Source organism: Macadamia integrifolia, chromosome 9 (assembly GCF_013358625.1).
Source record: "Macadamia integrifolia cultivar HAES 741 chromosome 9, SCU_Mint_v3, whole genome shotgun sequence".
Lineage (NCBI taxonomy): Eukaryota > Viridiplantae > Streptophyta > Magnoliopsida > Proteales > Proteaceae > Macadamia > Macadamia integrifolia.
Window position 1 is genome coordinate 14796221 of NC_056565.1, and position 24431 is coordinate 14820651.

General features: G+C 36.6%; 1 protein-coding gene across 2 annotated transcripts; it reads right to left on the reverse strand.

The window, feature by feature from the left end:
* Positions 1–6649: 6649 nt before the first annotated feature.
* On the reverse strand, positions 6650–24431 carry LOC122089412. 2 transcript variants are annotated; one of them, XM_042659116.1, is made up of 10 exons: positions 24159–24431; positions 22797–22874; positions 22488–22590; positions 19598–19686; positions 10764–10875; positions 8742–8795; positions 8264–8312; positions 7518–7612; positions 7313–7425; positions 6650–7222 (listed from the first exon to the last, which is right to left on the reverse strand). In XM_042659116.1, the coding sequence occupies exons 1-10, from the start codon at positions 24209–24211 to the stop codon at positions 6883–6885; spliced, it is 1086 nt and encodes a 361-aa protein (XP_042515050.1). In that variant the 5' UTR covers positions 24212–24431; the 3' UTR covers positions 6650–6882. The 2 variants fall into 2 exon arrangements, 1 of the variants encoding a protein (XP_042515050.1); XR_006143320.1 differs by having other exon boundaries at positions 7185–7222; positions 7313–7421.

The window sequence follows — 24431 nt, forward strand, 5'->3', positions numbered from 1 at the left end:
GAAGAAATCATATTGAGGGGGGGGGGGTTATGGGGTGTTGCACAGGAGAAGCTTTTGAAGATCCATCAAAAATCGTCTTCACATGGCCTGACATATTGTAGAGCTTTTAAACAGCAAACTCAATATATTTTATGCATCCTGTGTCTCAACTATTAATCAAAAATCATAGATAGGTACTCGCAAAACATATATAAATAAGCGAGGTGGGAAAATTATCAACTTATTCTGAGTATTTAATTTATATTGACACTAATATGCAAAACATGTCTCATAAATTCAATGGCTTCTACACATAGGCCTGTATTTATGATTTTTCAAAATAGCCATGTCAAACGATTTGAGCCAACATGAAGCATCAACTCATCCGTTGGAGTCCTTATAACTAATAATAAAGAAAGGCTCAAAATGTGCAAGTCTTGATTCAAGAGTTCTGATGCAGTTTTGCACAAGTAGAATTCACAGTGATGAAGTTAAATGGTGGATATCTATATACCCAGATAGAATTATATTCTTTCGCTCTTTTACCTTTGTTTAACATAAAACCTTGCACACTCAACTCCAACATTAGTCCTCCAAAAGAAGTGTACTCAAGCTTAGTAGGTATACATGGTTATAATTACAAGAGGAAGCGTTCTACCTTATTCCGTCAAGCCACATTTCTGTGATCAAGGTCTCGCCGGGGTAGACATTTAAAAGAAAACAGACTACTATGCTTTTCACTTTGGTTATTTCTCCATTGCATAAACTAAAGTTGGATATGTCAAAAAAGGGGTAGAGGAGCTTTGTTTCAAGCTTGCTGGACCATTTATATTGAGTCAATCAGTGTCATTTAGTCTTGAAAAGTAAAGATTAAGATCAACAATCCATGTGTGAATATTTCTTAATATGATGTTAAGGTTGGGTTGAACATTAGATGCCAGAACATCATTCCTATGTTTCCAGATGAAATAGATGGATATTGCAAAAATATTAAAAAACCAGCTACAATCATATCTAGACAGTGTTTTATGAAAGAAAAAATATTTTATCACCTACACAATGGATGATGCATTGATGTTCTACAAACGTAGACCTAGTGGCCCGGCTGCCCAAATGTGTGATGTGAAATCACAATGTATGAAAAGATGGTCAATCGTTTTTGTTGGGCAATTACAGAATAAGCATGATTTGTCAATATCTATCCACTTATCCAAAATATCTAGGACTTGGATTCCATTATGTAAAGTCCTTCATAAAAACATCTTAAATTTCGGGTGGATTTTTATTTTCCATAAAAATTTCCACCAATGTCTAGGAAAATTTCTCAAGATTTGATGGTTAATGGGTTCTAAATCTAATTTAATGAAATTGGCTCCATAACGAGTTGAGAAAGATCCAGTTGTTGTCAAAGAATATCTCCATTTATCATTTTAGATTGATGGAGTAATTTTGACAATCTCAGTAATCAGATTTAACTAGAGAGATTATAGAGATGACAAGAGTAAACTCATATTCTATGAGTTATACTAAATGAATTTGCCCATTCTGTCCATAGGATTGTATCCTTGTAAATTGGTTGTAGGTAAATCAATGGATCCTGTTGTAATCCAAGGATCATGCCAGAAGAAGGTATCTCTGCCATTACTAATGATTGACTGGACACATTTTTTAAGAATAGGAATGATTGATGCCACATTATTTGAAACCCATGATCCACGTCTATTAATAATCTTTGGATAAAAAAGGGATTTGTTGTGAAAATATTTGTTTCTTAGTATTTGTGCCCAAATCGCATTGGGCTGAGATAATAATCTCCAACCCAACTTAAGTAGAAGAGCTTTGTTTTGGGTAGTAGCATCCCTGATACCTAATCCCCCAAGATATTGTAGTTGACAGACATTTTTTTAGGCAATGAGATGTAGTTTCCTCATACTTTTAGAATCTCCTCCATTCCAAAACTGAGCACAGATAGAATCAATATTCTTACATATTTTGGATGGGAATGCAAAATATGACATGCGGTAAGAAAGGATTGAGGATTGGGATAGAATTTTGTGACCTGCAAATGAAAGCATTTTGGCCTTCCATACTGTGAGGCGATTGTTAACCCGCTCTACTATTTTACGAAGACTGGCTACCCGTAGGATGCAAATGATTAGTTTCTAGATAAGTAGTGTCTTTGGTTATTTCTTTAATGCCAATAATAGAACTCAAACATACACATTCACAGTTAAGAACATTTCTACTGAAAAATATATCATTTCTGTCAAAATTGATTTGTTGTCCTGAAAGATCGAAGAATAATTCTAGCATAGCTTTGATTGTCAATAAATACTCTATATTTGCTCGACAAAAAAATGAAGGTATCATCCGTGAATAGAAGGTGTGAAACTTCAAGCGCATTTCGAGCAACTTTGATTTCTTTAAATAGGTTAATGTCTCTGTAGGTGGAGAGGAGTCGAGATAGAACTTCTATTACAGTTATGAAAAAGGTAAAGACTTAGTGAACAACCATGGCAGATGCCTCAGGAGGGTTCAAAGAAATCAAAGGAAGAGCCTTCCAACTTAATGGAATAGGTGACTGAAGATATAAAGTAACTAATTAGGTCACACCAGTGTTCTCCAAACCCCAGAAACTCAAATATTGCTCTTATGATACTCCATTCCAGTCTGTCATATGTTTTTTCCATGTCAAGCTTGATAGTGATAAATTCCGATTTACCTCTCTTTGTTTTTAAAAAATGGAAGATCTCCTGAGCTATTATGATATTGTCAGAAATTTGTCGTCCTGTAAGGAATGCTGCTTGGAATGGTGAAATAAAACTTGGAAGATGGGATCGGAGTCTGTTTGCTATGATTTTTGCAATAATTTTGTAGGATACATTGCACAGGCTAATTCGATGAAATTCCTCAACTCTGCATGCCTCTTCTTTTTTAGGAATCAGACAAATTAATGTATGATTGATCCCAAAAGGAAGAGAACAAGTGTTGAAAAACTCTCTTACAAGAGAGATGATATCAGTCCATATTATGTCCCAAAATTTCTGATAAAAGCAAGGTTGGAAACGATCTGCTCCAGGGGCTTTATAGGTTCCGATAGTAAAAACTGAAAAGGCAAAGAATATGATCTCGTAGTATCAAGATAAATGTCTAATACGCCGACGTGGTGACACTAGCATTGCCGTCCATTGAAGCCTAAAATGGTTTTTGTAGGGAGTGTGTCCCATGCGCCCAGACACATGGGGGCAAAATGATCAGTCCCACCTCATAAAATGAAAAATGATGTCTTTATTGATGCTTTCTTGTGTATTTCTATTGGCCCTCATGTATGCACAGGAGCCACACTCCCCTACAGGAAACATTTTCCCTTTTTATAGGGAGAGGATTCCCTAAAAGACAACGTGGCCCTAAGTTAGCATAAGGGACAATGGGAGAGCGTACTGAAGCATCAATAGGGATAGGATTTCTAACTTTCATGAGGAGGGGGTTGGTCATTTTTCCCCTTTTTTGTATATGGCACAAGGCCACGCTCCCTTTCAAGCTTCTCTTTCCCTTTATTTGAGAAAAAGGTTGGCATATTGCAGGCGTAGGGTGTCCAGCATGTGTCATTCTTATGCCGTTAGCTTATCAAAAGAACCCTACGAGTTTAAATGGTTTGTTTTTGGTGTAAATGGTTCAGTTCGATTCAGTGCAAGTTTTTTAGGTAAAATCAAAATCGAATTATTTAATAAACGGTTTCAACTGTCTCCATTTAAATGGTTTGATTTTGGTTTTAGAAGATTTTCTTCAAACAACTTCTTTCTCTTTTAATTTTTTATTGAAATGGATGTGAACTTCACATTGAATTGAATTATTTATTCTTCACCAAAAAAAAAAAATTTGAATTGCTTTCCATTTTTATGATTTATGTTTTCTTTAATAATCGTAAGATTATAGTTGTTTATATGTTTTAATTTATTAAGGTATGAATATATATATATATATTTTTTTTTTTTTGAAATTTGTTTATTCTTACTATAATGGTTTATTCCAACCATGAATGACTTTAGGTTTTCTATGGTATAGTTTGAATTTATGTTTATCTAATAACAAAGTTTTTATTAGGTTTGACAACTTGCCTACGTCCCAAGAGTAATGCGTATAAAGGCTTTGTATCAACTCAAAAAAATACTTCAATTGCTTTAACAGTTGAGAACACCCACACCAAGTTTTCCTAGCATAGAACTGAGAGGGCACTTAAAGCCAATTACAAGTGATAGCATCCACTATCAAGTTTATCTAACATAGAATTAGGAAGTAATGCCAATATAGATGACAATATCTACCATCCGGGAGAACACTCTCCCAATAAGATGAAAAAATCAAAGTTAGGCTAATAATAATGCCCTATGATTTTCGCATGCTAGTACAAGTCTACTATATTAACTGCATATGCCTAGCATACATATATGTATCCGAACAATATATAAAAATAAATATAAGGAAGAGGAGGCTTACAATCGTTCTTTGTGATACTTGGAGATATCCAGAGATGTCCCAGAGATTATTTAGAGAATCCAACTTTGTTTGTAGTGCACACTTAAATCTTCAACTTTGCTAATGAGATGTAAGACTTGAATCGTCAAGTATTCACAAGCAAATATGGATCATTTTCCTTCTCTATCTCTTCGCTACCTCACTTTTCTCGTCTTCTTTACAAAAATACTTTTATTGGAGTATCAAGAAACTCAACGAACACCTTTAGCCTCCATTAATGGAGTTTAAACACCTCACTTAAAGTAGGTATACTCATTCAAAGAACACACAAAGAAGGTGGATCTCTATTTTTCTTCAATAGAATATGGGAAACACAAACCCCTTTCTTTTTTCACCTTTCCTTTCCTTTCCTTTCCTTTATTCTTTCTTCTCTCCTTTTTCTCTTTCCCTTTTTTATCATTCTTCCTTCTCTTTTTCTTACTTGTAGAAGCTCTAAGATACTCAACAATGTCACACATTCATCTACTAAATCCAAAATACTTGAATAGCAAGTGAAATGATGTTTGTAAAGCTTCAATACCTCACCATTGACACACATCAACCTTTTTTTCATTTTTCTTTTTTTCTTTTTTTGGTCACACGTTCATCTACTAAATCCCAAAATACTTGAATACCAAGTGAAATAATGTTTGTAAAGCTTCAATACCTCACCATTGATACACATCAACCTTTTTTTCTTTTCTTTTTTTTGGTCACACATTCATCTACTAAATCCCAAAATACTTGAATACCAAGTGGAATGATGTTTGTAAAGCTTCAATACCTCACCATTGACACACATCAACCCTTTTTTTTTAAATGGAGAGACTTGCATTCACAACAAACTCTCGTTAAAAAACCTTTTCAGGGTTAGGAAGATACTGCTTATTAGCTGTAACCTACATAGAAAAATTTTCTACTTCATCATTCTTCTTCCATAATGCACTTGTAATACGATCTGGAGTGACTCAAGATTAACCAGCATTACAATCTCATACACATATACCTAGAACTTGAAATGATTCCAATTTCTTAAATACTTAGGCTAGAGATGAATCATTTGCCTATAGCGTGATTTGTAAGCCATTATGTCCCATCTTTTTACACTTTTTATATGATAATTGATATCCCTACATTTTTGTAAATGATTATTAGAACTAATATACAATAATGTGCTCTAATATATAATAATGGATGGAGAATGTTTCATTGCATTGTTGAATGAAGAAGAGAAAGAAAAAATGCACTTGGCATATTCTTTTGGCCTTCTATGATTAGTAATACTTACCCCTATAATTGTATAGAATGGAATTGTCTCTTCTTGGACATCCTCGTGAGATGCTTGTGGAGGATACCCATTTGTCTTTTTTTTTTTATTTAGGTCTCACTAAGACATCATGGGTATGGTGGGCATGGGGACAACATTTTTTGGTTCAAGCCTTGGCCCTTTTAATTCTTGAAAATAAAAGTTACTGACTGGGCTTCGATAGTGAACACAATATCATCTCTTTGGCATGGTTCGTTTGGTACATCCATCATGAGCAATATATGTTATTAAGCAATGAAACCAATATTTGAGTATAAGTACTTTGAAATATTTTTAGCATCTAAATATTTGACCACAAGTGCATGTTTACTAATATATATATGCATTTAGAAAATGTTGAAAATATATTTTTTTAATCGGGTTCAGTTCAAGTTTTATACCTGTTTGTGGTTCAATCAGTCCGATTTGATTTCTACAGGTTTATTGAAGCCAAAAAATAGATTCGGTTCTAACTGAGAAAATCGTGGAATCATATATATTCATCTGCGAAGGATTAAAGCCTCTAAGCGTAAACTGAAAAAGAGTGAAAAACCTTTGCCCTTTCCTAGGTCAGGGGAGAGAGCTATATGATTGAGACACGAACGGGGACTCGGAAAGGGTTAGGATTTAAGACGGGCCCAACCATCAATTCGAGATGCCATATATTTCACAGAACAGGCAAAAGGATTTGGTTTCTCATTCTACTTGCTCCTTTAATGAACGGTTCTGGGTTTAATGCAGACCCTGCAGTTGCTGTTAAAGCCGGGAAGGAAAACACGATAAATTGGATTCCATATATTTACGAACAGGCAAAAAGGATTGGGTATCTCATTCTGCTTGCTCCTTTAATGGAGGGTTCTAGGTTCAATGCAGAACCTGCAGTTGCTGTTAAAGCCGAGAAGGAAATCACAATAAATTGGATGCCCGAGTTCATATGATACACCTTTTCTTGTCTTCTACTAGATTTTTCATTCTCTTGGTGCTGGACTCAAGCATACTTCCTCCTGTTGATTTTCATTACAAGCAGCTTGAATTCAAGTGAAAAAAATTTAAGTACAAGCTACAAGACAACCTGCCATGACTTAAAGAAAACTTCTTTGTACTGTTCCTACAGAAAACCGGGAAGCCAAACCCTGCATCAAACTTTCTGAATTTAAATTAACCTTCTGTCTACCAGACATTAGGTCATTCTCACGATCCCAAGGTTTCCATGGGTGCTCCCCTACCCAATCTTCTTTATCTGCTTGCTGCTTCTTTATCTTTTTCCTGGAACGACTTCTGGCTGCCTCTTCTTGGTGCTTCTGTACCAGTGATTTTGAGCGTTTGGATTGATTGTATTGGTCCACAAGGTCTGCGTCTGAAGTTTTTCTTTCCTTCTCTTCAATTGACGGGAGTGCAGCAACCTTATAAGCCTCTAAGTAACTGAAAAGTAAGAAATTGAGTTGTCAAATTTTTATAACAGTGAGAAGTAAAGCATCATAAACAAAACATGCTTTTTCAGATATATCATACTTTATTTTTGCTTGCTGGGCCCTGCCCATAGGAGTGTCGGTCCAAACACCAGTATCACCACGTCCTTTAGTAGTCTTACTAAAAGATGACGTTGAATGCATAGTCATACCTGGCTGAGTAAAGAAAATGAAACCATATAGTTTTTCAGAGGCCAAGAAATAGATCACAAAAATCTAAGGACGTCAACAATATTTCAAGAAACTACCTTCCTTTCAGGTGGCAACGTCATCATCCATTCCTCTCTTTTCTGGGGTAGTTTGGTTAATTCTAGAAGCTCATCATTACCTGGCATCAATATACCTGCAACCATTACAAAGTCTCAATTAATATGATGACAAAAACCATTAACCATCACGAGGAGCATTAACCTCCTATTTCACAATCTAAGACTTCAAGCCTTCTATATATATAGAAAAGCTTGATAGAGTCGAGAGGAAAAACATGGGTGTATGAGGGAACTCCCTTCACAGACCCAAATCTAGGGTTGTTATGTCTGCAACAGCCTTCTATCTATTTTGATCTTCAATTGAGATGATCAATGTCTTTAGTTTATTTTGCATCTCTCTTTAAGGGTTTTGATGGAATTTTTACCCTACTCTAAAGTAGAAATGGATTATACATCAAACCTGTATATCAATTGAATCATATTGCCACATCATGATATATTTTAAAAAGAGATTTACACAAAATATTCACATTCCACACACCAGTTTTGATTGCTTGATTGATTCATTGTACCCTGCGATTTCACAATAATGTCCCATCAAGTGAACACTCAAACAAAATTTCTCCCTAATACCACAGACCACTACTTATTATTGTTTCAACATGAATGTGCAAACCAGTTTGTAATGAAGAAGCAGTGGAAGAAGGCAGAGCGAGAGAGAGAACATGGAAGAACTTGAAATAGAAACCACTGACGTTAATATCCATGAGAAACAAGTAGCTAACCTTGCAATCTTCGCCATTGTGCAGCCTCACAACATGCTTTTAACTCTGCCTGCAAATGGAAATTAAAGAATATTTCAAACCAGAGTAGCCTATTACTTGGGATCATAACAGAAAAAGCTCTGCCAGAGGAAGAATGAAGTATTCAATGACTGGAAATAAGTAAATTCAAAAACAGGTATTACAAATGCTGAAATTATGCCAAATTCATACATCTGAAACAAGAATGGTATAAAGGAAATATGATGAAGTGGTTTTAATTTCTTCAAAAATAAATAAATAAATAAATAAAGGTGATTGAATAATCATGCACGTAAGAGAGAACAATCAGCTGGGTGGCTCAGTAGTGTGTGTGGACACATTGCAAAGAAATGCAAATCGACCAAACAATGAAAGGAGGGAACAGACTTCCTGTAATGAAAATCAAACAAAAAAACTTTTGAAGAGTGAAGATGCATTTTAGTGAGAAACACCATAATACCTTGAACTCCTCCTGCTCCTCCTTCAATCTGATTTTCTCATCAATCACTTTTCTCTACAAGAAACAGCAACATAAAACACCAGATTACCAAAACCATGAAAATTTCTGATTAGAAGCAATACATGGTAAAAATCACAGTTTGAGAACTCAAGCATTGAAGAACATCAAACTTCTGATCATTAAATTTTCCAACAAGTGAGGCCAGAATAAATTCATAGGGAAAAAAATCCAAACAAGAATATTAAGTAAACAACATGACAAGGAAACTGATGCCAAAAAATAAAAAATAACAAGGGCTGGCCAGGTGGTCCACCCATTTAACCTTGACTCAGTGGTTCATCTAATTGTGACATGTGCAATGCAATTCCAACATTTGAATATCTTAGAAATGGTCTGGATTGACCATGTGTATAGTTTTGGCTGCAAATTTCAATCCCTAGTATGTTCATGCACCCTCTTGGTAGTCCCAGATTTGTCAATGCTTTGTTTTGCCACTTGGCAAACTCTGGCAGAAACTTGACATGTGAACTGGGGATCACGGGGATCTACCTATCCACCAAATTTCAGTACCATCCGACATGCCACATAGCAGAATTAGGTGAGTCACCCAGCCAACCTGTGCCCAAGTAAGACAAAAAACTATAGGTTTTCTAAAGACATGCTCATCAAACAAATCATTTCTAAAAAATAAGATAATATTTCTGCTAGTTTCGATAAAAAGTCTTTTAAGTGACACTGGATAAAATATCAATTAGCAAAAACATATCATTCTCTCCTGAAAGTTGCAAAACAGTGACTTATAGGTTCAAACTCAAGCAAGCCCTACAAAATTTCAAGAGCCTCAAGATCAGATTTCAATCACATGTATGCAGGATAGAATTGCAGCTTCCAATATCTACTATGGACAGGAATACCTTAGACAACAGTCATGCAAATTGCAATTTTATTCAGGTGTCACCTGAAATACAGTGGGGAAATTGACTAGATCTACCAAATAACAAAAATATATACAAGTTAAGATGTTGAAAAGATTTACCAAATCCCCTTGCGAGTAAAAAAAGCTAAACGAACAACCTAAAAACCCCCAAAATCCTTCTCTCTCCCTTCATAACTTTTTCTTTATTCAAACTTCCTAATTTTAATATTTTTGTTGACCCCATGCTTCTTCTTCGTCTTCGTCCTCTAATGAAGGAACACCTTTGCAACCACTCCCTCCTCCCTCCCCCCTCCCCTGCAACCCCACCCCACCATCCTCCCTACAAACCGGCCCCGCACCACCACCACCACCGTCACCACCATCATCCAACCCCTCCCTCCCTCTCCCGCTCTCACTCAATTTTCCTACATAAAAAGTTTGGTTGTAGCTACTTTGGAAGAAGTGGTGAGAAAAGACATGCATGAATAAGAGCTGACAAAGTATGCATTTTTTTTTTTTTTTGGATGAATAGCCAAAAACGCTCCACAGTATATCGATTACTCCTTAGGGCTGTTGGAAAAAAATGACTTGGCAGATTACATCCCAGGCTGGTATTAATGTGCCAGTGGCTCATGTGTGCATCATTTCTGCTCAGATGAAGTAAGAAAGAAAGTTCCATTCCCCTAGAAATTCACTTCCAGGTTGGCAGGCCATCAATCACTCTTGCAAATGCCCCTCGTGTGCCTCACTTATGCATGGATGACATATCCTATTGGTCGGATGTTTTTTTCTTAGTTGATTTGAGCTGGTTTGATAAAAGAGAAAATTTAACAGGGACGGAAGAGAATGTACAAGTACACTAGCCAACACATTAGGGTAAGGATTAGTTAATTGGGCTGAGTAATATAAATGACTTTGTTTCCCAGAAACTTGAGACATGGAGTACATTGTACACGATAGCAACAATTTTTCTTACCCAGAAAACTACCAATGAAATAGATACGGGCAAGGTATTTAGATGCTCATACATGACATGCAAGGACCAGAAAACCAGAATAAATCAAAAGTGCCATGACATAACCCATGAATGTTAAATTCCAAAGTACCTTATCTGGATCTTGTAAATCTTTAAATGCCCAATTTAATTTGACGAATGCTTGATGGGCTTGTCGATGGGAGCATTTATCTGGGTGAACCAACAGAGATAGCTTCCAATATCTGATAGAAAACATACAAATATCATTTTCCAGGAAAACTTACAATATCACATCTATTTGATTACAGTATGAAGAAAGTATTGCATTAAGTAATAACTGGAAAATTTCAACTACCCGCTAAAAACAAATATATAAAAAGCAAACCATAGTTGTCAAAGACTCAAAGTGTCTAGGTGCCTCGGTCGACTTGACGGGCACCTTGTTGGTGTCAACTTGCGTCCAGGCCCCCTCCAACGCCTTGACGCCTATAAAATAACAAGTGTGTGCGGAAAACACCAACTGCATTGGATCCTTGAAATTCCAACACAAATACTTGTTGAATTATTGGAGACTTAATTTCAATATTATAGGAAAAACATTTTTTATTTGCTTTTTTTACCCTAGCTAGGAAGGGGGATTCATATTATAGGTTTTATACATCAGAAGAAATATAATAAGGGATGAAGTTGCACCACAAAAATTCCAGCATGCTCATCTCACCCAGTCTATGACTATTGGGTCGTGGAATCTTATATCCTAACTGCTGCTCTTCAAAATGTACACACCTGTTCAGTGGTTCCAAGAAATCAGCAGGCAGTTTCAAATTGGATCAAAATTCATCTTCTCTGTTGAATGTCAAACAGCTTCTTTGAGGTTTACATAAGCTAGAGCAGCAAAGAAGCTGTCAGGACCATTCTTGCCCAACCTCCAGCCCCCCCCTCCCAACCCTTTACTCTCATTTTGCTCATTGAATTCACTAAATCGACTTTCCCCTCTGGTTTGGTGGTGAGATCAACTCCCACAGAAGGTGTCAGTTAGATCAATTGATTTTTCACTAGTTGGTCAAAATATTAAGCGTCATTTGATCAAGGTAAAACTTCCCATTTGAATCATCTTTAAATTTCCACCCAGACTTGGCAAAGGCAGTGAGAGACAATGTTGAAGCTTGAGATAAGGACCAAGTTCTCTGCCAAGTCTCACTAATTTCTCCTTGCATCACACTTTCTACAAGGATAATTGAATTCCAATCTCTTTATGGCTCGCTATACAAATCAAATCAATCAGGTGTGGCCTGGTTTTTGGTTGGTGCAATGGAGCACATTCCAGGGTTCAGATTCTAATTTTGAGGAGCATATTATAAGAGATCAGATTTCATCCAACTGTGTGAGAGCTTTCTGGGGAAGAAATTGCTTGAATATGGATACCTTGCATAGGCTATTTTCTATTGAGGTTGGTTTAAGAGTGGATGATGTAAATAAGTCACTTGGGCTTATTTTATTGCAAATAAGCCTTGGGTTGTGTTATGTATGTGTTGGGCATTTGATCCCATGGGTTTTCTTTGAAATGGGCCACCTTAATAGGCCTAAAATATGGATAGAAGGTAGAAAAACGGGATTTTATTTATTAGTTTAATTAGTTGCTATTTAATTCAATAAAGACCCATTAGGCCATTAGTTGGTTGTAAAGTCCTATATGGACTATTAGTTAGTTAATCCTACTCCATGTTGGAGTCATAAAGTCAAGTCCTAGTCCTATTTTGAATTCCTAGTTGTAGTAGGAGTGTCTAGTCTTATTGGGAAACTAACTCCTAGTTGCAGTAGGAGTGTCTAGTCCTATTGGGAAACTAGCTCCTAGTATTAGTATGATTGTAAACTTCCCCTCTATAAATAGCTATAAATAGAGAGGCATATGTACCATTATTGGACAGATTTGAATAAAAGAAAATTTGCATTTATGAAAAAAAGTTTGCAACTAAATGCTTAGAGCAGCTGAGATAGCTGTGGGTGAGAAGCCCAGACTGAGATAGCCACTTCCTTTATTCTTTTTCACCCTTCTTAACCCCCCATTTGTTTTATTCTTCTTTTTTATTTTATTTGCTGTAACATTCAAAGGTATAGTTCAGATTTTGCTAAAAGTCTCCAGAAATCATAACCGATCAGCAATCCTAGTGAGAATAGGAGAGAGATCGATCTCCTCTCTTTCTCTCTTCTGTACTCTGTTTAGTCAGGTCTTCAATCAAGGTATTCCGGGCCTCATAAGGGTCCCACGATCCTTACCTAGTCATTGTTGGAAGCATTCAGCTGTTGTTCTTAAAGGTTCTTCTCAGTTTTCTCTCCTAAGTCAGAAAATCAAGAAAACTTATAACTTCACAACCAGCCGTCAGAATTCTCTCAACTTTGGGGGTTTTTGTACCCTCCCTAGGGACTATCTATGCCCAAGAGTGCAACTCAATCGGACTCCTACAGCCCTGGCCGCACCTCTCTCTCTCCAGCTCTATAACAGGTCTTTCTCTCTCCTATCGGGTTAGGTTTTGTGCTGATTTTGCTCCTATATGGGTATTGTATCCTTGGGGATTTATTTGATGGTATTATTTCTTTGTTTCTTACTCCTATTTGTATTGTTTGGGGTTATAAACTACGGAGATAGTTACTTGTAATCTACTCCTCATTAGTGGGCCCCATGGCCAGCAAGCTTGGAGATCAGTTGAAGATTAATTGGTCGTGCGTGGAGGAGGATTTGACAGTTATATTGGTCCTATATTTTAGAAAGTTTTTATATCTTGCATGGGGGATTTATTAGCTAGAGATTAGTTTTTACTTTTATTAGATTGCTTTATGTAATGGGTATTTTCTAATTCTAGGACTCTTTATTTTGTTGGTAAGTAGCTTTCTATCTAGGAAAAAGTTCAATTTGTAAGAGATTCCTTTCCATGCAAGGAAGGCCCATTGATGTAATCGATTTGAAGTTTTTAAATAAAGAGCAAAGGCTGGAACAGCCAACAATTTGATTTGATGAAAGAAATTGGTTTTGCAAACATGAGTGCTGTGATAGGTAGTGTAGGAGAGAGTCCAACATGAGGTGAGAGACCTCGAGGTGAGATACCTAGGTGAGAGTGAGAGGCTCAATCCACCCCTTTATCACTTTCTATTCTTATTTTATTCCCTAAATCAATTCTCTGTTTTCATTCACTGTTCTGAGATTGCTGCATGTCTGAGAACCAATCGGAGATGCAGAGTTGTTGCTGGAAACCATACCAATCGCTACAAATGGGCTGAAGGATTGTTCCCTCAGCTGCTGACTAGAGAATGCCATATCCCAGCTTGCGGTTCAATTTTCCTATGATGTCTACCTGAGATTTTCAAGCCCTAATTCCTGCAATTCGATATATCAGATTAGGGGTTATGGTTTTGTTTATGTAATCGAGTACTTGAACCTGAGTTTTATTTACTGTATTTTGAGATCCTGCCTAGGGTTAGGTCCTTCATGTCCTAGAGTGATGGAGGGCCAATAGGGGTAGGGAAGAATTCCTAAGATGAACTCAAAGTTGCGGGGGAGGGGAAGGAATCACACAAAGAAGAGGGGGGGGGGGGAAGAGAGAGAAATCACACATAGTCAGCCCACAGGGCACACACCACAATATCAACTCACAACTTCGTTCTTCAATCTGTCTTTTCAATCAATGGTTACAAATATATAAGGAAAAAAAAAGTCACTCCTACATAGACTCTAAAGGAAACAAGTGCTAGAAGTAAGTTCAAAAAAAGGAAAACATCCTAAACCGACTCTAATCCTACGTATCTTACCACTTTGGAAACAAAAGACTTTAAATTAAAATAGAAATAAAATCCTAAAAGATCCTACTAGCCAAAGACCCAAATTGGATCGGGTTCATCTCTGTCTAGATACCCAGATGGGTATGGATCGGTCCACGAGTGTGTATCTGGATCAATTCCCCCAGTGTTGAGAAGAACTCGTCCACAAGTTTTATAGAACGGGAAAATCAACACCAGTCGATCAGTATACATCCTTACATGTATGAAATCACCATCAAAACCATTATAAAATGCTATGAAATCCATAACACGAGGTTCATTGGTGAAGTAATGACTTGGAAAAATAAAATCAATCAGGTCACGGAAGAAATCAACTGATTTAAATTCTTCCATAAGTTGATTTTCAACTTCCAACAGCTCTATCCCATCTTCCATCATTGGTGACTCATCTTCTTGCTCGTCCATATCTTGCTCAATGGTTGAGATCAAGTCGTTGAAGGTAGAGTGCATACAATTAGATGTGGTCAATGCTTGGTCTTTGAGGTCCCTGCATTGACGATGAATCTCCTGGTAGTGTTGTTGAGTCTCCTCAAGCTTCTCTCGTACTAGTTGCATTTGTTGACGAATTTCCAGCAAGAGAGATAGATTCATCGATCAAACTTGCTATTCGGAATAACTATGGACCCACTATGGCAAGTAAACACTCAAAGCAAAGGGGGAATGGCAAAAGAGTAACTAGATAGAAGTTCAAAGGGGATGGCAGAATAGCAATTAAGTTGAAATCTTTAAGTGAGTGGCAGTGATGTAATTTTGAAAGTTCAAATAGAAATACAAAAGATTTCAACCCATAAAAAGGGAGGGGTAATATTGGAAGGACAAGGAAAATGGTGTAGAGGTAACAAAGGGTGGGGAAAGGGTAGTTTAGGAACAACAAAGGTAATACTTAGAAAACTTGACCGACAAAGGAGCAGGGGTCTCCTTCTTTGAGACGGAACCAGCAGAGAAGGTCTCTGCTCTGTCACACCAAGGGAACCAGCGAAGGCTGGGCTGCATCGATGCAATAGATGAGCCACCCAGGGAGCTGACGACATCGCAAGATAGGATCGACAACCAGGTACGATTCCCCTTTTCCTTTCTCTCTCTTCTCGTCTCGGCTCCTTCCTTTTGTTTCTTTTTTTTTTTTTTTTGCTCTCTTCCTTTCAATCTCTTTACTTTCAATCGAAGGCAAAAGGGGGTGGTAGGGCGGTGGGGTCTTGGTTGGAGCAGTAGGAGTCAAAAGATGGGGACAATGGGGGTTGCGGTGTTTTTTTTTTTTTTGGCTGCTGTCAAACCCTAAAAGAAGGGGAAGAGTTCGATTGAAGTTACAGAGGTGGGATTGGGTTTCGGTAGGAAACAAAGGAGAAAAGGATTTTTTTTTTCCAACTCATAACTTCATTCTTCGATTCCTTTTCAATCGATGGTCACAAGTATTTAAAGAAATAAAAAAATCAACTCCTACTAGACTCTAAAAAGGAAACAAGAGCTAGAAGGAAATAAGTTCAAAAAGAGGAAAACATACTAAACCGACTATACTCTTACGTATCTCACCACTTTGGAAATAAAATACCTTAAATAAAAATAGAAATAAAATCCTAAAAGATCTTACTAGCCCAATACCCAAATTGGATCCGGTTCATCTCTGTCTGGATACCCATCCACGGGTGTGTATCTGCATCATAGAGCCCTACACTAGTGTTGTCTACCAGCAACCAAAACCGAGTCTGCAACTGCCGCCTGGTAGCACTTCCAACTTTTTTCTTTCTAATTCCTGACCTCTACTTAGAGTGCTCACCATTTGGATTCATTGGGTCTTAGGATTTGACCATCTGAAATTTCAGCTTGATTTGTGCTCATATGGGTGACTTCCTCAGCTGAAATTGAATCCATCTACCACAGGTTTGCTGTGTCATAAGGAAGAAGACACCTTTAGTAATTTCACATGATTCTTGATGATTACATTAAGTCCTCCCTTTCTGAACTTTGCTCTTAACTTCTCCAATTCATTTTATGAATTTCCAGCTTAAACCTTTTTTTTTTTAATTATTTACTCCTCTGTTCTAGGGACTCTTTGCCTCGCTCAAAGAGGTCCCAAATAGCTCTAAATAATATGAAAATGCCACTACTCATTCAATTTGAATTATTTGTCAGTTGTGAGTCCATAGGACCCAAATTTGAGGTTCCGTAACCTCGGGTTGCATTAGTTTGAGCACCAAACCAAAAACCACTTATTCCACTCAAAAAGTCATATTTACATACAAACTCCCTACCCCTCCTTTCGAAAAGTTAAGTCTTTTAACTTTCCAAATATAGCTCAGAAAGGCAGGATATTGGTCTTGTTTGAAAGGTAACTCAATAAGCTATCAAACGGCACCAAAACCACACTAGAATAATAAATTTTGATCTTCCAAAAATAGACCCAGAGGAAAGTGACGGAAATATATTATTATTTCTAATAATCTCAAACAACCAAAAAAGATCTAGTCATTCCTAAAACATATCCAGGCCACTGAATTTTCATCACGGGAAGCTCCTGCATCATAAACGGTTGTTCACTCTGGCTTAGAGCCAATTGCTAGCTGGTTTTCTCAAAGCAGGGTCTATATACTGGTCCAGATATACATATACATATACATATATATATATATATATATGAACACATATCGGCGGAAGCTAGAGTGAGATCACAAAGTTTCTGGATTCAGTTGTGGTGAATCTATTTTTCCATAGAATAAATGGGTAGACTTTCAATCTAGGAGAGATGGTTAGGAGTAGTATAAAATTGATTAGGGCTGAGTAGGGTCACACGAATTAGAAGAGAATAGGGTCATACAAATTGTTTTGTATGGATCCATGAAGCCGAACCCATTAAGTTGGGATAAGGCTGAGTTTGTTGTCGTTGTTGTAGCGTCAACAAAAGAATTAAGCACGGTTATGGGACTGGGAACTGTAACTGTGAATAGTAACTTTGAAAGTAGTACTAACAATAAGAAGAAGAAGATGGAGGAGGAAAAAAGAAGAATAACTGACCTGAATATCAGGAATTATCAGAACTATACGGAAACTTGGCCTTTGTAAACCCCTAAGTAGCCAATATAATTAACCAGAAGTCAAATTAATTCATTCTATATCTAACCCATAAGTAGCCAAAGTGCATGTCCTTACATAGAACTCTCAAGAAATTAATCTTAGTATGACAGTATGACTAGAACTTTCCTAAATCTAATACAACTCAAAACACTACTTATTTGATGTATAATAGACAGAAACAGCAAAACTGGACGACTCAACTGACTAGAAATGAAAAGTTAACTACACCTTCAGAAATCCTAATGAAAGTAGGATTAAACAACCTATTAGACTCTCAAACTCATAATGCTAATAGGGAAAGGTTAAAAATTCATATACCCCACTTGGACTATAGTTTTAGGCTTTGTAATAGAGCACATTACAACCAAAACATAAAAATTGAAGCCCATACCCATCTACTACCAAAACAGGGACTACTCTTAATGTTTGACTGCATCATAAACTCCACTTTCGAACAGGAAATAAAGCTATACCAATCTACAGAAACTGAACACATTGCCATATGTACATCTGAAAATTAGAAAGACATCTAGTAATGAAGTATAAAAATGATGTTCTATAAACTCCAACTAATGTCAAGGTTCCTGATGTTATACAGGTTTGCCTCATGAAAAAGGATTGATAATTCGATCTCGAGGCTGGTTTAGAGTCAACAGTAACTCTTTTTCTTGTTCCAAACTGCTAGCTGGTTTTCTCAAGGCCCCATAACTCAATCTCGAATAATGGTCCAGACATATAAGGACACCTAAAGATGGAAGTAAAGAGTGTGATCACAAAATTAAACTATTTTTCCATAGAATAAATGGGTATAGGAGAGATGGTTAAGAGTAGGATAAAAATAAAATTGATTAGGGTGTATGAGTATGACCAAGAAAAGGATAGGGTCAGCAAAACAGCTGGAGATAAAAACATTCCCTTTGTCCACAAAAACTAGTTCATTTTGTTATTCCAATCCCATACATAGTTGTCAAGGCGTCGCCTAGGCGACGACTAGGCGTCCAGGCGGTTTGCCTGGGGCCTAGGTGACAGTCGCCTTATTGCACTGCATGCCGCCTTGTGTTTTGACACATATTTATGCCAAATATCATTTAAGTAAATGTTCATTTACTTAAGATATTATTCATAAATAAGCAAATACCCCTATTTGAATCCAATAAAAATAGTTTAAAAATCAAATTCCAAAAGGATAAAAAGTCAACCCCCCAGTCCAAGAAGAAAAACTGGATTTTGGTTATAGGGGCAATTTTCAACTTTTAAATGCTGGAGTTTTTCTCAATTATGAAAATTTTATAAATTCTATCATGCTAAAACATTGCCAAAAACCAAAAGTCTGGTAAAATAATTTTTTATTTTGATATCCATAAAATTATTTTCATTCAGGCGATTTTAACAGTATTCGCACACTTAAAAATAAGTTTGACCGGAGCATAACTTTGTCATTACAACTCAAATTTAAGTAATCTTAGACTTTTTAGAAAGTTGATTTTATATTATAACTGATACAAAAAGTCTCATGTAAAAATAATATCATTTGACCAATCAAACTTATTATAGAACCAGAGCATTTCTCTAAATTTTGATTTTTTATAACTTAATATGACTTGATGTTAATTTTTTATGATTTAATATGGCTAAATGTTGATTTTTAATGACTTGATGTTGCTTAATCTTGATTTTTTATGATACAAGGTATATATAGCTTACTAAATAATGTTAGAAAATAGGAAAAATAAAAAATAACAATTAGTCGCCTGCGCCTTTTCGCCTAAGCGCTTAGACAACCCTCCACCGCCTTGGTTCGCCTTGGCGCCGTGACAACTATGGTCCCATATTGTTGGTCCTTTGTAAAATTCAAGACATGAAGTTCCTGTCACTTTGCGACAATGCCCCTCATTATATTTTATTATTAATTTTCTGTTTCCTCTTCTTAAAGCATTGAACATCATCATTCAAAATATACTGAATTTGTGTTTTTCAAAGAGACCAGTCTTTGTTGGCTTGAGGGAGTGAATAAGTTATAGGGAAAAAAGGTCTTATTGCATGGATTAACTAATCCAGACTTACCTTTTCTTCATGTAATCAGCCGACATATTCAAGTTCACTCCAAGCACATCATATGGAATATCACCCTCAGCTTCCATGATTCTTGTCACCTGTTCAAAAGTAAGGAAGACAGAATAAGAAGAATACTTATGCAAGCACCAATGACATGACTTCCCTATATCTACTAGATTTAAGGACAAATCTGATAGAATTTTTTTTTTCTTTTTTTGGAGGGGGGGTGGAGTTACTCAATTTAAAGTTTGATAGAGAATTAGATTCCACCTAAACCCTTTCCCAATGTATACTAACACCATAAAGCTAACTAAGAACACCTATCGAATAACATTTACGAACCAACCTGCTGTGCAAAAATTAATTAAACAGAAAACCAAAGTATGACTCAAAGTGAACTTATATTCCCATTTCCACTGCAATTAGAGACCAGATAGACATAAGAACTAATCAAGTTCTTTAGGGCGCAAGGTGTAGTTCAGGCACAAACGCCTCCTGGCATCTAAGGTGAGAGTCACAAGAAAACATTCTCAATTGAGGGACAAGACAACCCTACTTTTCCGATAAGCATTTATTGAAATACTCTATACCATTTATATGTCAAATTATCAATAAACTTATTTAATAGTGGCACAAAAACATAGCTTAAGAACAAATCAAGTTGCTACAAGAGTGAAAACCCTAAATATCTCACATTCTTACTTGATTTAAGAACTAAGGGGAAAAGGGCCAGTTACTTAAACAGACCATGGAAATTGAGTCACATTAATTGACATGCTAAATACTTGACACTAGGAAGTAATGCATAGTTCACATGAATGATAAACATAAGAGAAAACTTACAAAACCTAACAAAATATGGCAATAACATCACAAAAACTAATTAAAATTGTGAGTATTAGGAACAAATGTTAACCAATACAATGATAAAAAAAAAAACCTAGTTCCATAAACCAACCAATTTGCAGAAATACAAAGCAAGCTTTATTTGCTCAAATACGTACCTAAGGCTGCAATGTTTGAACAAAAAGTGCATACATTTTGGTCAAATAAAACAGCCAAACCATAGAGGTACTCAAATATGCAAAGCGCAAAAAGGGACTAAAGGAACAAAAAAGTGCACAAAGTTGTGTGCCTCAGTGGCATAGTACAAGGCACAAGGGGTAATAGCATTGTGCAACTCCAAGGAAAGTACTAATAGCATGATGGCACTATTAAAACTAACATAATCTCTAGAAATGCAAAATTGAACCTCCAAGTTGCAAAATACAAATAAAAAATTCCATACGAAAACTTAACAGCAAATATTGCGACTCCAGTGTCACATAAGGACCCAGATTTGTTAGGATCACCTCATCCTTACTGATCATGGCTGGCCCTGGATAAACATGCTCAATCTGCCTCATATAAAGGCTGAACAAGAAAAAGCTAAAGTATTTGTCAACCCATTCCCCCCACCCCCAATAATCTAACCTTCCCTCCCCAAGATGGGAGAAAAAAAGAAAAAAAGGAAAGAAGCATTACTAATGTTCTTAATTTCAGTCAACAATTTAATATCCAGTTACTCAATAAGGTAGTACACAATATCACAACTATTGTTTGCCTATTGGTTGTTTCATGTTGTAAGTGAATGCAACAAAAAGAACCAGAAATAATGAATAGTAAGACAATTCATTCATTGACATTTTCATTCTCATTTAAAAATTTTTGCTTTGTACTTCCAATCAGCTGGTAACCAAAGGATGATCCAAAAGTAAGGAACTAACTTTCTTCCATAGTTTATAATCTATATCCACCACCACTTTTACTCGGTAATCATAATTTTTTAGGAGTTGCAATAATATTTTCTTTAAAGAGATCTTGGTTCATGCCGTACACTTGGGGCAATGTCAAACTAACTAAACAGTTCCAAAATCCAATGCAATTTCACTTCATAGAATTAAAATGAATCCAATGATACAAATTTTTTAAATCAAACTAAGAAAAGGGCCTAAAATAAACATTTGATTGGATTAATTTTCAATTCTATGAAATAAAAATAGGTTGTAGTCAACTTTCAAATAAAATACTCATATAAACTTCAAATTCAATATGTTGTGCAGATATTATACAAAAATTTATGAGCCCAACCTCGATGGGTTTTATTGATCAATCTTGCAGGCCTGAAAACTCAATTACCTACTAATTAAATAATTCAGTTATAAACAAAATGCAGAACGATTGTAGTTGAATGTTCCCTCCCACAATATAACAAGAGAACCAAGATAAAGGACAAAGCAAGGGCTTCAATGGGCATATGTGCGTTTTAACAGCAGGGAAGATTGTTGGGGAACTCGATGTGGATTTACTCAAGATCTCAGCTGCCAGGCTGCAGGTTCTCTAATCAATAAGATCTAAAGAGAACTCAATTGCAAGGCAGAAATAAAAACCAATTAATGGAAGTGAATGAAAAATATTCCCAAAAAAGGGTTACAAAACCAAGACTACTAATGGGGGCATCTAAGTTTTACTTAAAAAAGGCTTACTCCCACCTGTATGAGTAATTTTCTTCCAAGATGATCGATTAACCAAGGTCTCAATGTGTACATCCAAAAAGGGTCTAATAAGCAATCTACTGGAGGGAGGGGGTAATGGAACTAGTATATCGCTTCCCTTGTTAGATCAGAGTTTCTTAACTAAAGAATTTGTAAGCAATTATCCAAAGCTTATATCTCAACAACATGAGATTCAATTGATGGACACTATAAATGTAGATGTTAGGAGGTAATAGTTCTACAGTAGCTGTTGTACCAATAATAATGCAATAGAGATTCAGTTACATCAATTTTTTATTGCAAACACAAGAAAATATCAGGTTAAACAATTTGATCAACAATGTATAACAGATAGAATGCAGAACCTCTTCAAAGCATTCTGCCTCACTTTCTGATGCAACTTCGGCAGCCACAGCAAGAGGTGGAGGGCCTATAAACAAACTAGTGTCATCCTCCAACTTAGCATCCTTGAATACAGCAAAAATTAGTGAGAACAACAAAATAATCTTTTTACATGCAAAAAGAAAGGTAAATTATAAAATAACTACTCATCATTGTTAATTCAGTCAATTAAGATTCAAACTATATATGAAAGATTTGTGAACTCCAATGGCAATTTTAAGACCTCCACAAAGTAGAAAACCTACTGAAGAACTGATCTAATCAGTGAATACCTCAGCACAGCCTCAGCTTCTGTTAATCTGGCTGCTGCAACTAGTAACTCAGAAGATGGCATTTCAGGGCCAATCAACCTGCACAAGCCACCAATCATGCATCAAAAGCATAAAACATAGGTTCAACTTTCACAAGTAACTAAAATATGATGAAATGTCATGATGGGAAAAGAAAAGGAATAGTGAGGTGTTTGTGGGTCTCTGTTTTGTTTTTAGTGACTCTTTGAGCCTTATTATGAGTCCTAGTTTCGGTTATTGTGTGATCTTCTTCCCCTCCACCCCTACCCCTTCTTCATGTGCGACTCTACGCATGCGCGCGCGCTTGTGTGTGTGTGTGTGTTCCCATATTGGCACTAGTGCTGGAGAGAAGAGAAAGCGGTAAAAACCTCTCTAATTCGGTCACCAACCAGTCGGACGACTCTTCAGTAACCTAGGATGACCCCTTCGATGCTTCTTTCACTGTATCACCAATTTGGTATCAAAGCCAAAGGATCCCTCATCCTTCCCCATCGTTTTCTCTCCTCTTCCAAAACCTCTTTTCCCATTACAATTGTTACTGTTCTATGGTAGAAACAGTAAAACCATCTCCCTCTCCCATCTTCCACAGTAGCCTTAAACTCATCCCCTTCTAAGGTAAGATCAGTTGAACCCATTTGGTAGTACTATGAGGTGGATAATGTGTCCGATGAATAATATTGAACAATGACCCAAGGAATAAAGTAGATGACCTATGGGACTATTCCTAGAAACTCAAATTGCGATTCTTGTGTATTTAGCATTGATTTTGTTCCAACAAAACCTAGGATGATAGGGTATAACAGGTCACCATTTAGGCTAAGATGATTTGTTCAGAAGTTTGGAGGGTGTGCTTAGGCCAGAAAAAATCTCTCCAATTCTTGGAATCTTTTAGCAGGTTTTTTATATGTTTCTTGCAATTGGGTGGATCTTTGAAGGTTATAACCATGCAGGTACTGAGAACAAATGGTGGAACAAATCAATATCTAAAGAAAGACTTATCAAACAGTAAGAGAATTCCAGAAGATCAACAAGTAAGCTCTATCAGTCCCAGAAACTTTATTAGGTGTGATCAAGAATCTTCAATCGCACTAAACAATATTCAAACAACAGGGCATATAACTGTCAACATAATAGAAAAAGCCCTAAGAAGAAGAGCAGATGATGGCCAATTAATCTGATTTTTTCAACTAATATTTAACTTCGATTCCCAGCAAGCAAGACCCCACCGATCCTTCTATTCCCCACACAACTTCAATCACCCCCCCCCCCGTCCTAGGGTTCCGCCAGCAGCCAAATAATAAAAAAGAGAGAGCGAGAACCAGAAAAAAAATTATAATGCGTACTTTTTTTTTGCGCCTTCCCGCTGCAAGCCGCGGCTCCCTCTCTCCCATCAACATTGCCTTCGAAATCCCGAAGACCTCCACTGGTTGTCGAAGCTCCAACCGGTTCCGCCGCTGGTTGTCGACCTTCCCCCAAGATTCCGCCGTATTTCGTCGCTTGTTGTCGATCTTCCCCCAGGCTTCCGCCTTATTTCGTCGCTGGTTTTCCTTTGATTTCGACTCCAATTAGAGACTATACCTCTCTGTTTGTCATAGAAGGGAAAGTGATGAAACCCCA

Excerpts from the sequence above, each read along its gene's own strand:
- LOC122089412 (XM_042659116.1), bottom strand. The coding sequence starts at position 24,211 with ATGTTGATGGGAGAGAGGGAGCCGCGGCTTGCAGCGGGAAGGCGCAAA. Across the intron at positions 19,687-22,487 it reads AGGCAGAATGCTTTGAAGAG|GTGACAAGAATCATGGAAGC; the intron begins GTTCTGCATTCT and ends ACTTTTGAACAG. Across the intron at positions 10,876-19,597 it reads GCTGATTACATGAAGAAAAG|ATATTGGAAGCTATCTCTGT; the intron begins GTAAGTCTGGAT and ends GTTTTCTATCAG.